Consider the following 14,760-nt stretch of genomic DNA (forward strand, 5'->3'; position numbering starts at 1 on the left):
GAGAGAGAGAGAGAGACCTGATAGCAACTTCAGTACCAGAGTGAGCTACTGAGACTGAGGAGCGTAGAAGGACCCAACTAAAGCTCAAGTCTTTGAAAGTTAGAAACTCTGGTCGCTTCTTTCTTCATTGGTCTTGTTGTATGCTTTTTATATTTCCTTTTTCTTTTGAGGGAAATTTCTTATTATCTTTTGCAGCAGAAAAAAAATAAGAAATAAAAAAATTGGTCAAAACACAGAAAAGAAAGGTGTATTCTTTGTGCAGGATTGGGATCAACGCCGAGGACATCTGGATTTTTCCTATTACATTATGGTAATAAAAGTCATTTTCCTCAGCTGGAAAGACAGAAAGAAACAAAAAAGGTGGTGAAAGTCATCAATGGCCGCGTAGGAAAGGGTGGTTTTGATGCTTGAACTCAAAATCGATCATCATAAATTATGTCATAATTAGTAACAAGGTGATATAACCATACAAGGCAAAAGGAATCGATTTATCTTCAGTGCGCATCAGTTAATATTCTGCTTCAAATGAATGCGACCTTGGTGGGATACCCATTTGAAAAGGTTATGCAGATCGTGAGTTTGGAGCAATGTTATCATTGCAGGACTATCTGAAACAAACATCATTGACTACCAAAATCTAGATTAAATCCCATTAATAGACACCAAAAACATTAAAAGAACCAAAACACAAGACTAAATCCCAAGTTCAGCACAACATGAGCGAAAACATTTAACAGTTCCTTCTACTAGTTTATGAGCGAAAACATTTAAACAGTTCCTTCTACTAGTTTAAGGACTAAGGGACCTCTCTCCATTTGGTTCCCTTGAGTAGTCTTCATGATCAATATTTTGTGGCCTAGGACTCAAGCTTCTACCATTTCGCCTTGGGCTCTGGCTTCTGCTCCGGCTTGGACTCCTAACTGGACTCTGACTGTGTCCCCTTGAGCCATTATATGGTCGAGGAGGGGATCGGGAAAACGATCTCTCTCTACTGTACCTTCTCCCTGGGGGTGAGACAGATCTGATCCAGAAGAAGCAGCAAAACACACATTAGAATAGACTGCATAAAAGCAAAATGCATTGCATACCACACATTCCTCCTTGTGTAGTATGATGATTAGCCAAAACCCTAAAACTAAAATGTATACATCTCACAACGAATTATTATCATTTAAGGCATCTGAGTTAAACTATGGGAGAAAAACACATGAAAAGCTATGCAACCACAAATTAGTTGCTTCCACACACAAAAGTCTTCTCTGGAAACAAGCCAGTGAAGCCACAAAGCTGGAACTGACAATTACCTCGAATACTCCCTTCTTTTTGGGGGAGGGGAATCATAAGAACGGCTGCGTGGCCGAGATCTTGCATGACGTGGAGGTGGAGATCGGGAATATCGTGGAGAGCGTGAATAGCGAGGAGGAGACCCTCTTCGATCGCGATGTCGACCACTACCCCTGGAGCTGATTGAAAAAGATTTGAAATGCTTAGTGTTGATGCAACTCAGAGACAAAATAAAATATTATCCTGATACAGTACTTATTTCATTCATCTCCCTCAACATGCGTGGAACCACTCAGATTTGATCTAAGAATTGAATATATCATTTTAATTGAATGTCCAGGCTTCAAAAAGTATGGCACATCCCAAAAGTATGAGGTAGGTTTTACCTTGGACCCTCCCTTTGCCTCATATCAGACGGCTTCTTCCTGTTCTCCTCTGCAAATACAACAGTTACCTCACGACCAAGAAGGACATGACCATCCATTTGATATTTAGCCTCTGCAGCATCAGCAGGATCAACAAATTGGACAAATCCAAAACCACGAGGTTGCCTGGCAAACAGAAAAAGTAGATAAAAAGAACTGTCAGAAAAGGAGCTACACCAAAAAGACAAACATAATGATGAGTACTTTACACACCATCAATCTTTCCTATATTTGCGACAATAATCTCCAACTAATACGTATGGCCATGATAAAAGAGCAAGCACTTGGCTGCTGACCTTTCAAGTGTGAATTTTAAGATGACTTGAAATTCTTCAAGACTTGGAACATCTTCACAATGTATTCAAACCCAACTTCCTTCAAATCTTCACTACCATTAACATCATCTTCAAAAGACCTCTAACTACTTGATTGTTGTCGTCAAAACTTTAATTTCACTGTTAAACCTCAGAAACTTCAATGAACACACCCAGCTTATAGAAACAGTAAGAGTGAACATATAATATAGCCTGATCATGAGAACAGCTCTTGATAGCAGGGCCAACACATTTTAAAAAACTGATTCAATACCTCAAATGTAAAAATAGTAGCATTGAAAATACTTTCAAGAAATGTCATTTTCAAAACATTTGATGTTGTTTAGGAGCAACAAGTGGGAGCAGAACCATCCAAAATACCATCATGCTAGTTGCTTAAAAAGAGATGTAAATCAAAAACGTAAAGCAGGTTGCCAACTCAAGCCATATTTTCAGAAATCGATAGAAGAAAGAAACAAGCACAACAACTGTTAATTATTTAGGTGTAACATTCATAAAGAAAATATTTAAAAGAAAAAAACAGAGAAAACTAATATCTTCACAAAAGATATTCAGCAACTTTACTGTCACAAATATGCTTACCCGGAATAATAATCCTTTGGCAAGTAAATGTCCTTCAGAGCACCAAACTGCCCAAATGGACGCCGAAGATCATCTGGCCTGGTAGCAGACAGTGAACACATCATGTCATTAGTTAACATTCAGCTTGTCACTATTTCCACAAAATTATAACAATAGAGTGATAAACCCACCACATTAGATGTTGGAGTAAAAGGAGCAAAATAGGTAACAATAACAATTAACAAACCTGCAATCATGGCGAAGGTTACGAACAAGGAGACTTGTAGGCATATCTCTGTCTCTACTATGACCACCATAACGACCCCTTGGGCTTGGACTCCGTCCTCTCCTACCATATCCCCTTGGTGGTGGTGATGGACTGTAACTCCTCCCCCTCATTTCTAGTTAGCTGCAGGCAGAGCAAGAAAATTATCAGAATTGAAAATACAAATTGAAACTTATCACTAAGGTACAAATCACAATCGATCCAATTACTTTTGTACACTTAACAGTGAAGCTTCAACAGAAACACCAAAAGCCTTCAATTCGATACGAAGACCGTTCTTGAATCAACACAGAAATTAAAATTCACTACATTTCTCAAGAATCACAAGCATATATAAACTAGAGCAAAATTCGCAGCTGATATATAAACCCTACCGAGCACGACCTCGACCTCGTAAACCCTAACAATGCAAACAAAACCACAGCACAGAGAAAGCGAGCGACGAAAACGGACCTTAAAAGCGGCGAATCGACGGCCGGCGATGGTGACCTGAAATCGACGGCGGCGGTTGGCTTTGGTTTTGGGGAAGATAGTAGCAGAGCTTCCGGTGGATATGAAATTTTAGAAAGAAAGAGAGGCTTATTACTTATTAGGGTTAGTTAACGAAAGCGAAAGGTTATATTTGTCGTTCCAAAATTACCCTTACACAATTCGTTATATTACCAGCGTGTCCTTTCTTCACCGCCAAAACCGAACCTTCTCCCTCCTTCTCTGCTTCACTGCCGTCTCTCTCTCTCTCTCTCTCTCTCTCTCTCTCTGCGTTTGAATTTCTCTCAGGTGATCTTACCGGCCACCGGAGACTTCGATTGTCGGAAGCGATTTCACATCCGGAGGTTAATTTCTCGATCAATTTTACATTTGGTTCGGGTTTAGGGTTGTGTTGTGTTTTTCCGGCGAGATTAGGGTTCTGGATTTGTGCTTTTAAAGACGGGGTCTTTTGATTTTGTAGCGATGGAGGAGCAGTTCGTACTGAGAGTCCCGCCGTCAGTTGCGGAGCGATTGGATCGTCTTCTGAGCGAGAATGCGAGTTCTTCAGACGACAAGTCGTTGGATTTGTCTTTCGAAGGTCAGAGTTGCTTCTGTATGCAATGCATTTTAATCATCTAATAAGAGGATTTTAAAGAGTGGATTTTTTTCGGTGTTGATTTTTCGATGGGGGATTGCGATTTTCGGCTGGATGTTTTGTATGTTGTTCAATTTTTGGTATGATTTAGTGTGCTTGTAGCTCTTGTTCACACCAGCATTGTGATTGTTTATGATTTCGAGTGTGTTGGCAGTAGGTCCTTGTGTAGTTTTGTGATACTTGTTCCTGCATTGCGCTGTTTTTTCGTTATGGTTTGATGTGTAAACTTGAAATATGTTGCAGAGGATGGCCGGAGTGGAACATTTGTGATTGGCAATGACCGTTTCCCTGCATCGCTCTTGGACCTTCCTACTGTGGTGGAATCCTACAAAACGTATGACGATAGTGTGTTAATTAAGACTGCAGATATTGGTCAGGTGGGGGTGGTGCCGTATGAGAAGGGTATATTCAAACTGATAATTTATTGAGTGCTTCTTTTCAAAGGCATTTATGTGATTATTTTTTTGGGTTTTGAGCAGATGATTATGGTTAGAGATCCAAATGATCCAGCTCCAGATACTGTCGAGTACAGGCATGGTCTCACCCCTCCTATGAGGGATGCTCGGAAGAGAAGATTCCGCAGGGAGCCTGATCTAAACGTATCATCTAACCTCTTTATATTGGACTTTTTATTTACTAATGCAATATATTTAATGGAAAATAATGAAGAAATCCAGTGCCGATTAGTCTAAAAATGTACAACACGAAAATAAATTGGAAAGAAATGTCTTCTGAGAGAGATTCGTATGAATATTGTGCTTTCTTTTTTGTTTTACAGCTCAGTTATCTTACGGTTATATCCTTCACATCTGGATGTTGTTACTGATAGCTATATTGTTGCATTTTACAGCCCGAGCTTGTCCAGCGTGTTGAGCAAGATCTACTGAACATTAGTGCTGGTGGACCAGCTGACAATATGGATATCCTTTTATATAATGTTTGAACTTTTTTTTCTTTGTTAAATTTTGGCAAAATGTGGCAAGTAGTAGATTTTGGTCAAGTAAGAAATAGGATCCCTCCTGCTTTTGGTTTTAAACTTATACTGTTAAGCCTAGAATGCATCTCTGTTAATGATGATTTACTTATTTTCCATGATGACTGCTTAAAATTGCAATTGTATGTCTTTTTTCTTTAGCTGAAGATGTTGTTTTCCTTGCCTTTTTCTTTCTTTTACAAAATCTATTTACTCCAACTTTTCAGTAGGTTATGAAGCTCTGTTTTACATTAATTAATGTGCAGCACTATCACCGTGCTAATACAGAAACTATTCTCGATTGATAATGGATTTGGCACTGTTGTCTGGTTACACTAAATTTGTGGTATATGTGTGAAACTCTATATTGTTTTGTTTATCCCTTGATTTGATAGCTCACATATTGAAGTAGCTGGGCAAGAGAAAAATGGAGATGGCAATGCTGGTAATACAAGTGAAAACCCTGCGCCAGCACCTGAAGCAAAAGCTGATATTATTGAGACTGCTACAAATGCTGGGGGGGCTGATGGAGAGCCTGATAGAAGTGACTCTGATGAATCTGATGATTCAATTTGAAGCAAACTCTTATGCTGATATCATTTCCCTGTCAAGCTTCTTGATGAAGTTGAAATGTGCATAACAGGGATGGAAGATGTACCCGAAAGAAACAGGGATGAAAATAGGTTTTCTGAATGATAGCATAAAATTGATGTTGTGTTGATAACTTGTATGCATTAATTCTGAATATCATTCTCAAAGAACTAGCATGGATGGGAAAGTTGTAGAGTTTGTACTTCTGCAAAGCATTTATAGGCTGTGGTGTTGTCTTTTTGAAATGTTGCTTGAATGTTTGGGCTGCAGTCACAAACCCAAATCCACTAGAAGTTACTCTATGCTTCTTCCTATTGGGCTGAACATGCAGCATGCATTCTTTTTCAATCCAAATGTTCTTATTCGATTCTCTAACCTTTTGCAGCAATAGTCTAACTTCAAACCTTTGTATCCGAGAATCAACAACTGCAAGTCTGCAATTCTAAATTGTTCACAGCTTCACATGCTTCATATTTTCATGAATCATTCACGACATACGACTTCTCTCCCCCCATGCTACCGTCAAGTTAAATGTGCAAACCGATTCGGAAATTGTAATGCCCTTATGAGCCATGAGATAATATGAAATAGACAAGTGTGATGGATGCAGCAGAGAGCCAGCTAATGTTGTGAGGATAGATCATGGCGGAAAATCCTAGAACTCGTCTTGAAGACTTGAAACATAGTTGTAATTTTTCATGTGATCCACGGACCATGATGCCAGTTTTTTAGTAGCTAGCTAGCTAAGCTAAGCTGCTTAAACAAATTGATTAATCTCCCTTTTCAGATCTGATTTTCCGTAGTACTACTACTACGTACTCTACTCCCCCATTATGTGAAACCTCGGATTCTTTAGTAGCAATGGTCATTCACTCCTATACATCATATCCCACATTTTAAAAATGAAAAAAGACATCCTGTTATGATGAGGAATGAGCATTAGTCACCCTTCATTCGTATACGTATTCTTGGTCTGTCTTTCGGATGAGATCGAATAAGCAGATGAGGGGTTAGCCTATAAACCAATTAAGAAACACTAATGTCGACGAAGTTTAACAAATAAGACTCCAACGGGGCATGCACCAAACCTCTGGGTTTATGCATATCCTTATTAAGACCATAATCGAGCTCGTGATGAGGCATAGATTAAACTCGAGGACATGCATAGTCGACTTTATTATTCATCTTGAATAATAATACTGTACATGATTGCTGGAAATGAAGGCGGATGTTATCCATCCAAATGTGAATGGGTTTCGTATATGGTTGGTGGTGTTTATGAATGAATGAATATGCACAATGCCAGCTTGTGTTAGCTTGATGGAGCATGCAGTAGGTAAGATCTACACAATAAGCTGTGTGTTTGACCCCCAAATACCACCGTACCCGGCCCCCAAGAGACCTAATTCTGCAGCCAATATTGTTATCGAGCTTCGAACAAGCAGGCTAGCTTCTTCTTTAATACTATATATCTTCCCATGCGAAATCTGATTAGGTTACCGACGAATGAGTGACCACCAAGCGAGTGTTACAACTTAATACCAGTATGAAAATCATATATTATATAAGTTATACATATGTGTATGTGTGATATATATGGATCATTATCATGAGCAACACTATACATACAAGTAATTATCAAAATAATTGAGCTAGTTAGTTCGTTACATATAAATAGCTAGGCATAGTAGATCGATCAAGTTTGTCATATATTCATCAGCTTCATTGTCCAATTTCTTCTTCTTCTTTTTTCGTTTTAATTTCTTTAACTCCCTCCCATAATAAACATGGAATATTTATACAATACGTACAATTTTAGAATTATTACAAGACATATATATAGCATGTATAATAAATTGGATCAGTTCAACTACTAAACATGTTTTGTTTGCTTAATTAGCTGTAGTCTGTGGGTGTTCCCTCATAATGTGCGTATATGCATGCTCCTTTTGCTCATGCAGCATCCCTATTATTTAAGCGTGCATGCTGCCTATGATTCCATTCATCTTCTTAGTTAGTACAACTCTAACGATAATTAAAACTCGAATTACGTCATAAAATTATAATTACAAGTGATGTTTAAATCAACCACTAAATTAATTAACATGATCCTATACGCACAAGTTTTGCTCTATTTTCTATTTGTTTCTTGCTCTTGTGTGTCTCCTCTGCACTATCTTATGTACCCTAACACATTTACATGCATGTATAATCAACAATTCTCAGAAATTTCTATATATTAGCTTAAACACTAACAGGAGGATTAATTGCTATGTAATACGAATGAATTTCTAGTTTAATTTCTACTCACATGCATTAACCTTGCTAAATGGTTGACATTTTGCATCTAACTTGGGTTGCTGTATATTATTTGCTAATTGCTATATATAATTGATCGATGACTTGCTATCCGAAGTCAATTGTAAAGATATATATATAACTGATGCAACTTGGGTTGCGACTTCTGCAATGTCACTATGATTACCTTACTCGATCACTAACTCGATAATAATGTCAACCAACACGAACTCTTTTGTTTATATTAATTTCAAGCATATTTTTAGAGAGACCAATTTTGTAGCTAATACTGTTGCAAATTTTGGCCACAAAGTAGGAGATGTTTGTTTCTGGAATGAGAGTGTTCCTCCGGAAGCTAGCCTAGCGCTGTTTTTTGACTCCGCGGGTGCATTAGAAGCATCTCCATTTAATTTAGTGGGTTTTTTCATAAAAAAATAAAAAAAACCAACAAATTCAAATAACTTGTCTCTGAAGCTATATATATCGATCGACCTAGCTATATCATGAACAATGTTCTAAAAAAACGCCGCCCAGGGCCGCTTAGGCACTAAGCGTCATCCCACCGTTCCGATTTCCCACTAATGGTTCAATCTGGGCGTCAGGGCGAAAAACGGCCGCCTAGGGCGGCACCTGGGCGGGCTAGGCGGCGCCCGGGCGAGTTGGGCGGCCCGATTAGTTTTTTTTTTTTTTTTTTGTAATCAAAACACATTAAAGCCTAATTGTTATTTCAAATATTTTTGTTATTTCTAAGAACATAGTAGTTGACCATTTTATTTATTTTTGAAGTATATTTGCTATTTTGGAACATTATAATGCATTTTATAAATTTATTTTTATATTTTATTTGCTATTAAAAAATAAAAAATACAGAAAATACAAAACCGCCTAGGCGGCCGATTAATCCTCTAGGCACCGGCTGTCCGCCCGACTAGCGCCTAACGTTTTTTAGAACATTGATCATGAAATTTTATAAAGACTATCGACGACAAAATTACTGGAAGCTAGCTTGCTAAATAGATATATATATAACTAGCTAGCTAGGTTGATGTGTTTGAAATTTTCAAGCCCATTTCTTACTCTTACAACTTACCACTTAATATATAGACAGATGTTTCGAAAATTGACCGACTTAATCGAAATCTAGCTACTCGTTGCTTGTTTGACAAGGTCATCGGTCGGTAGTACGTACGTGTACTTACTTCTACATGTATAAAACTTGCAGGGCAAGTACTTCTGATGACTGAGTTTGTCGTTGACTACGGATTAAAAATCAAAAAGTGCTTTAGTCTTTTGGGTATTACCGGATTAGACTAATGGGTCACCTACTCATTATTTATATCACTGAATCTCTCTCTCTCTCTTTCAATTTCACCTTTTCAACTTCATTCATCCATCATTTTCTTGCTAGTTTCATTCTCCTTTAATTCTACGCGCGTGTAGTTATTAGTCAAAATTGTATGTAGGGTTTCTAATTTATTATTGAACTCTTGCTAGATTGATTACAAGGATATATAAAACACGTCATGAAAGTTTGAACGAATATGATGAAGTAATTTTCGGTTCATATCCAAAACCAATTAGAAATGAGTGAAATCGGTCACATGTAAAATCTTATATTCCCTTTAATCCTTGTCAATATTTTATAATTTAAAAAAAAAAATCTTATATTCCTGATGTGGGGTTGATATCTCAACACGCCCCCGCACATGTGGTGAATTTTCAAGCATAACACGTGGACAACGTACATTTGGGTGACGTGGAGTTTGTGTGGTTATTGGGTTTCACACGTGGGCGTGAGTAACCCATTCTGATACAATGATGAAGTAGTATGAGGTTCACATCCAAAATCAATTGACAGTTTGTGGAGAAACACAAACCTTTATAAACCCATATGTAATGTCTGATCATATATTTGATGTGGGATTAATATCTCAACAGGATCATAGCCTCAGACGACTGTGACTACTGTGACTGTATGTGACATGGAATGGAGTTCTAGATCGATGAAGAAACCCCCCGACCGACTAATAAGCTAGCTAGAATTGTAGATGGATAGGAAAACAATTATGATGGATGCACGGTAGGTCATGGACCATGGTCAGTGATCCATCAAAATCTCTCGATCGAATCTCTCAGCTGGCCGGTTAAAGGTCAAACTTGCCTGTGCATTTCTGGACCGGTTCGAACCGCCCGGCAGGATCCCACAGACAGTCGACTCTCGATCACCATCTCTCAAGTCTCAAGTACTGCCCAGTTATATATCCAGCAAGCAATCGTCAACTCATTACAATTAATATATCTCATGGTAGGGTTAGGGTAAAGGGTACGTATACGTAGAAGACCGACCTTGATGATGATGATGCAAAATAAGCAAAACAGAGTAAGATTCAAGTTGAGCTGACTACTTCTACCAAATAACTGGTTTTCTATATTGCTAGCTATGCGTTTGGGAATAAGCATAGGATAGATAACAAGTCGGTGCATGCTTACAACTTAGAAGCGCGTTTTTTGTTTTTGTTTTTGTTTTTGTTTTTTTAAGAGTTTACTGATCGGAAAGTCTCAAAGTCTAAGTGAAGAATTGCAGTACAAAGTAGTCGTCGTAGTGGAAAAAGAATGAGAAGAAGCAGAGACAAGTGAGCAGTCAATTCGATACCACTCTATCTGCTTCTCTTGGAATTATTATTACGAATAAAGATCGATGATGGAGGTATAGCAATGCAAGCACCTCGATCACCGCTAGCTGTCAATGGAGATATATAATAGCAGCTCCCGCGTGTTCTCCAGCTAGGTAGCTCTATATGCATGCTTGATATATTATGCTATCTCTAGATAGATTATTTTCGGATCTGCATTCCATCGCTACCAAAACCCTAGCTAGCTAACTAACCATTTCTATATGTTACACACCATTTGGATCGTTTTCAGTGTACGTAACTAACCTACGTACGTGCCCATTGATAACGAAAACCATGCCCTGTTTATTATTTATCATCATATATTTTCGTATTTTTTAAAAACATGCCGACATTGATCCACATACGTCGTATATACTGAATTTGAACGAACTTCAATTTCGTACGTGGAAGTAAGAAAAATGCAAGATTTTTCTCTTTCTTTTTTAAACCAAGCTAGTTTAATATATGAATCTCATAATATGACCACCGTAAGTGGTTTAATGGTTCTTGCGTGGTTAGGTTCTAATTCTGAAGCTGTCAGTGTAACTCAACACTGTTATGCAATGTATAGTTAGAGCATTTCTTCACATGGTACTTGAATGAAAATTATATATGGTTCAAAGTTGTACACCGGCCATTAGTTAATAACTTGTGTCTTACTACTTCATCAAACATTTCAAGAAAATCAAGGATCTGGATATGATCCATACAACTGATACAAGTCATAATCCAAGTGAAGTTATACTTAATTACATGGGGAAATGATTGACCTAAAAGAAGATTACAAAAACGAGTGAGAGCTAGTGGCCGGAAATAAACCCTATAGCTTGAACAAATGAAGATTATATATTACTACTCGTACGTAGCATCCAACGAGGGCGACTGTCATGGGATTTAGCTTGTCTGGGTTGTAAGGTAAGCATGTACCACTCATCCCAGGCAAACCGACGTGGGCTCATTAAACAGCCGACACGTGGATTCAACGCACCGTAGCCGGCGGTCGAGCCTCCACGGCCTCTCTGTACTGTACGGCCGGAGGAGTACCCCTGGAATTCAAATCCGACGACGAGATCCCCCTAAAGATTTTATGTGTCATGACAGTTGGAAGTGCCATGTTATGTCTAAACAGAGCTTTGAGTTTTACGTGTATTGGGAAAATGGAAGCACTTGGAATTGTAGGTTTGACTACTGGTTCGTCTGGTTGTGAGTATTGTGGCCGCAGCAGTATCTATAGAGGAAGATCGAGTAGTACGTAGTTCGTAGTACTATATAATTGAGAGAAGATCGAGGACGAGGTTTTGTTCTAGCTTGTATTCAGACAAACACGTTGCCAATTCCCCAAAAGTGGGGTTTTTACAGGTCATATATGCCAAACTTGGTCATTTTCTAACAACTTATTCGTATCAGAAAAAGAAGTGGGAAGCAAATCTAGATCTGTCTAATTTGTTTTGCGTTTAGATTACACTCGGATCTTCCATGGATCTTGTGCTTCAATTCGTTAACCCTGGCTAGCTAGCTTCTTTGGTGACCTCTCGTTTTGTTATTCATGGAATATCGATCGAACTTGGTCCCGAAAACATACGAGTGGATGATTGATTAAACAAATTGAGTCCTCTTATGTACGTTGATGCATGAACATGCATATTACCTACACTTAATATATGTTTTTATTTTGATCCGATAAGATTAATAAATTGAATTTATGTGATATATACCCATTCATGAAAATAGTTTCAAAACGAACCAAAAATTTAAACATACTTCATTTCTAACATCAATACTTCCTTTTATTCAAAACCACAAATAGTGAGTTTTGATAAGAAGTCACGCGCGCATACATATATGTAGTCTTCCATATCATATTAATTTGTCAGATTAAGAGATCAAAGAGCAGAAATCGATGAAACTAGAGGTGGGCTGAGATGTGCTGTATTATATATTCATTCGATGACTTTATATATATGTATGATGTTTACTCATATATTTATATATAACAACATGACAACTCGAAAAATTTAACGAGCGATACTTTTCGATCTAAAAATGTTGTAGATTTATTGTACCTTATGACTCATAGTTACGTTTTTAGCTTATTATCTCATAAATTTTGATGATAATTTATTTTTCGTAAACAATAATCGCATGATCGATGCTAGTAGAATAAGCATCGTGCTAACGGTGCTTTGGACTAGGGTAGTTTAATTATGAACAATCGTGCATTGATATATATAATCCTCTCATTTAAAACAAATTTTATTTAAGGCTAGCAGGGTTTCTGTACGGAACCCTCTTGCATCGAAATGGGTGCATGAACAAGCTACGTATACCCAGCTGTCAAGTTACCCAAAATCTAGCTACATGCATATATATATATATATATATATATATATATTTTGTTGCTTTTACGACAGAATATTATATATAAACAAATCATATATGTTTTTGCTGTATTACTACTTTCCGACATATGTATTTTGTTTTCGGCTACGCGTATTTGCACTTTACAATGTAAATCTACGTATGCAACCCAATTAACTTTGCATTTTAATTCAGAACACATGCAATCCATTGGGAAATATTTTATACTTATGCTCTAGTCAAAACTCAAAACTAGAAAGTGGTTCAAAAATGAAATAAAAGCAGTTCGCAAAATAAATAAATATAAATATGCTCTTTTTGGCCGGCCATTATTAGAGAGTAGCTTGGTTCATAAAGTGTTTCTATTTAATCTGCCACTTAGCAAAAGTAGCACACAACTTTAGATTTCATAGGTTACTATTGTTAATTATACTTAATCATCCGTACCACTTGCTATTTTCCTAACTCAAATTACAATGTTGGTCTAAATTATTAATGTATACATATATCCACAACAAATGGTGAGGCGAACTTACGACCTCGACTTACAAATAAAATATCCGTAATGCACGTAAAATTAGTTTATGGTGTATACAAATGTTGGTCAGTTAAATTTAGTTTATGATATATAGCTAGATGTAAAGTTTTACCAATGCACGTGTCGGTCAACGTATAAGTCATATGACGAATGTTTATTTAACAATAACAAATTACCTTATCGCTAAAAGAAAATAAAAGGTAATGATAACAACAACAAACAATCATGTCACACGTACCAATTTTTAGTGAGGCATACTAATTAAGATGATTGCGAAACTTGATGACTACTCTTACCAAAATGCATGTACAATACTCATATATTGCACAAATCATATATGAGCCTTTATATATTAATTTCTTGGATGGATAATATGTATATATGAATTAGCTTGACAGTTTCTTTAGTCTATTACACTAATTAGGACAAGCTTTAGACTTTTTAAGGGAATTTTGTTGTTATTAACCAATGATATCAAACACCTCCCACACCAAAAGCAAAGCCTCTTTGTAATTCGGAATATTCAAGTCAACTCGTGGGTCATGGTAGCCTTGCTAGCTAGAAGCGTATGCATGGAAGTTTCAAACACTTTGAGCTTTCACTTTCCACATATATCATCACCAAACCAACCAAATTAGTCAATTTAATTCTACGACTAGGTCTACGTATGTGTAATGTGTTTGTGCGTATTTTCACATATATAGTCCAATAATTGAGAGTTTTGGCTAGTTACTGTCACATAAAACGAAACTTGCAAGTTAAGCTACGTTGCCCGTTTCTTGGAGGTAGGAGAATTTTATTTATGACATAAGTGCTGGCGATTACGAATACAAGTCAATCTCAGTTTGAACTTGACTAAGATCATTTCCAAGTTTCGAGTGAAAATGACACATTATTGAGACTACGTACACAATATATATACTATACCCTACCTAGCTTCCATGAAATTTTCGCTTAATTACATATACACTTCATTTAATATTTACTAGTATTTACCTAAGAGTGCAAGTAAAGATGAACAATGTTTCCATATTGCCTTCATTGTTTAACATTTGTGTATATTAACAAGAGCATATTCTATGTAGCAAGGCGTATTTATATTGTCTACGTGCAAGTCACGGCAACTGGAGTTACAAAGATATAATAAAAATGGAAGACCCTTAATTCCTTTCCCTCATGTAATTTTTGATCGGAGCAAATTAAACTCTCATAATAAGAGAATATCTTCTTCGACCGCGGGTCCTCACCTATTATACGTGTTAGAAATACATGGACCAGTTTTTTTTTTTTTTTTTTTTTTTTTTTTCGAGTTT

At 37.1% G+C, this 14,760-nt stretch overlaps 3 protein-coding genes across 3 annotated transcripts in view; 1 reads left to right on the forward strand and 2 right to left on the reverse strand.

Annotated features, from left to right (window-relative positions):
* LOC101306316 (glucan endo-1,3-beta-glucosidase 4-like) overlaps nt 1-104 on the reverse strand; it is a 4,140-nt gene extending 4,036 nt beyond the window's left edge. Inside the window, exon 1 of the mRNA XM_004294950.1 lies at nt 18-104. The gene's annotated coding sequence lies outside the window, so the exon portion shown is untranslated. The remainder of the gene's footprint in view (nt 1-17) is intronic.
* A 444-nt stretch (nt 105-548) lies between these two features.
* LOC101306610 (serine/arginine-rich splicing factor 33-like) lies at nt 549-3,444 on the reverse strand. Its single transcript, XM_004294951.1, has 6 exons — nt 3,345-3,444; nt 2,853-3,014; nt 2,627-2,704; nt 1,671-1,835; nt 1,305-1,463; nt 549-1,021 (listed from the first exon to the last, which is right to left on the reverse strand). Exons 2-6 carry the CDS (start codon nt 3,002-3,004, stop codon nt 790-792), a joined length of 786 nt encoding a protein of 261 aa, XP_004294999.1. The 5' UTR covers nt 3,005-3,014; nt 3,345-3,444; the 3' UTR covers nt 549-789.
* A 387-nt stretch (nt 3,445-3,831) lies between these two features.
* LOC101306898 (transcription initiation factor TFIID subunit 7-like) lies at nt 3,832-5,833 on the forward strand. Its single transcript, XM_004294952.1, has 5 exons — nt 3,832-3,957; nt 4,258-4,391; nt 4,494-4,613; nt 4,865-4,934; nt 5,388-5,833. The coding sequence occupies exons 1-5, from the start codon at nt 3,843-3,845 to the stop codon at nt 5,561-5,563; spliced, it is 615 nt and encodes a 204-aa protein (XP_004295000.1). The 5' UTR covers nt 3,832-3,842; the 3' UTR covers nt 5,564-5,833.
* The last annotated feature ends 8,927 nt before the right edge of the window (nt 5,834-14,760 follow it).

This window comes from Fragaria vesca, linkage group LG3 (genome assembly GCF_000184155.1).
Source record: "Fragaria vesca subsp. vesca linkage group LG3, FraVesHawaii_1.0, whole genome shotgun sequence".
Classification (NCBI taxonomy): domain Eukaryota; kingdom Viridiplantae; phylum Streptophyta; class Magnoliopsida; order Rosales; family Rosaceae; genus Fragaria; species Fragaria vesca.

What these genes read in the sequence shown, in the direction of transcription:
- LOC101306898 (XM_004294952.1), top strand. Translation starts at nt 3,843, where the DNA reads ATGGAGGAGCAGTTCGTACTGAGAGTCCCGCCGTCAGTTGCGGAGCGA. An exon ending in AGACTGCAGATATTGGTCAG is followed by an intron (nt 4,392 to 4,493) that starts GTGGGGGTGGTG and finishes GGTTTTGAGCAG; the next exon opens with ATGATTATGGTTAGAGATCC. An exon ending in GCAGGGAGCCTGATCTAAAC is followed by an intron (nt 4,614 to 4,864) that starts GTATCATCTAAC and finishes TGCATTTTACAG; the next exon opens with CCCGAGCTTGTCCAGCGTGT.
- LOC101306610 (XM_004294951.1), bottom strand. Translation starts at nt 3,004, where the DNA reads ATGAGGGGGAGGAGTTACAGTCCATCACCACCACCAAGGGGATATGGT. An exon ending in CCAAAGGATTATTATTCCGG is followed by an intron (nt 1,836 to 2,626) that starts GTAAGCATATTT and finishes TCTGTTTGCCAG; the next exon opens with GCAACCTCGTGGTTTTGGAT. An exon ending in AGGCAAAGGGAGGGTCCAAG is followed by an intron (nt 1,464 to 1,670) that starts GTAAAACCTACC and finishes TTTTTCAATCAG; the next exon opens with CTCCAGGGGTAGTGGTCGAC.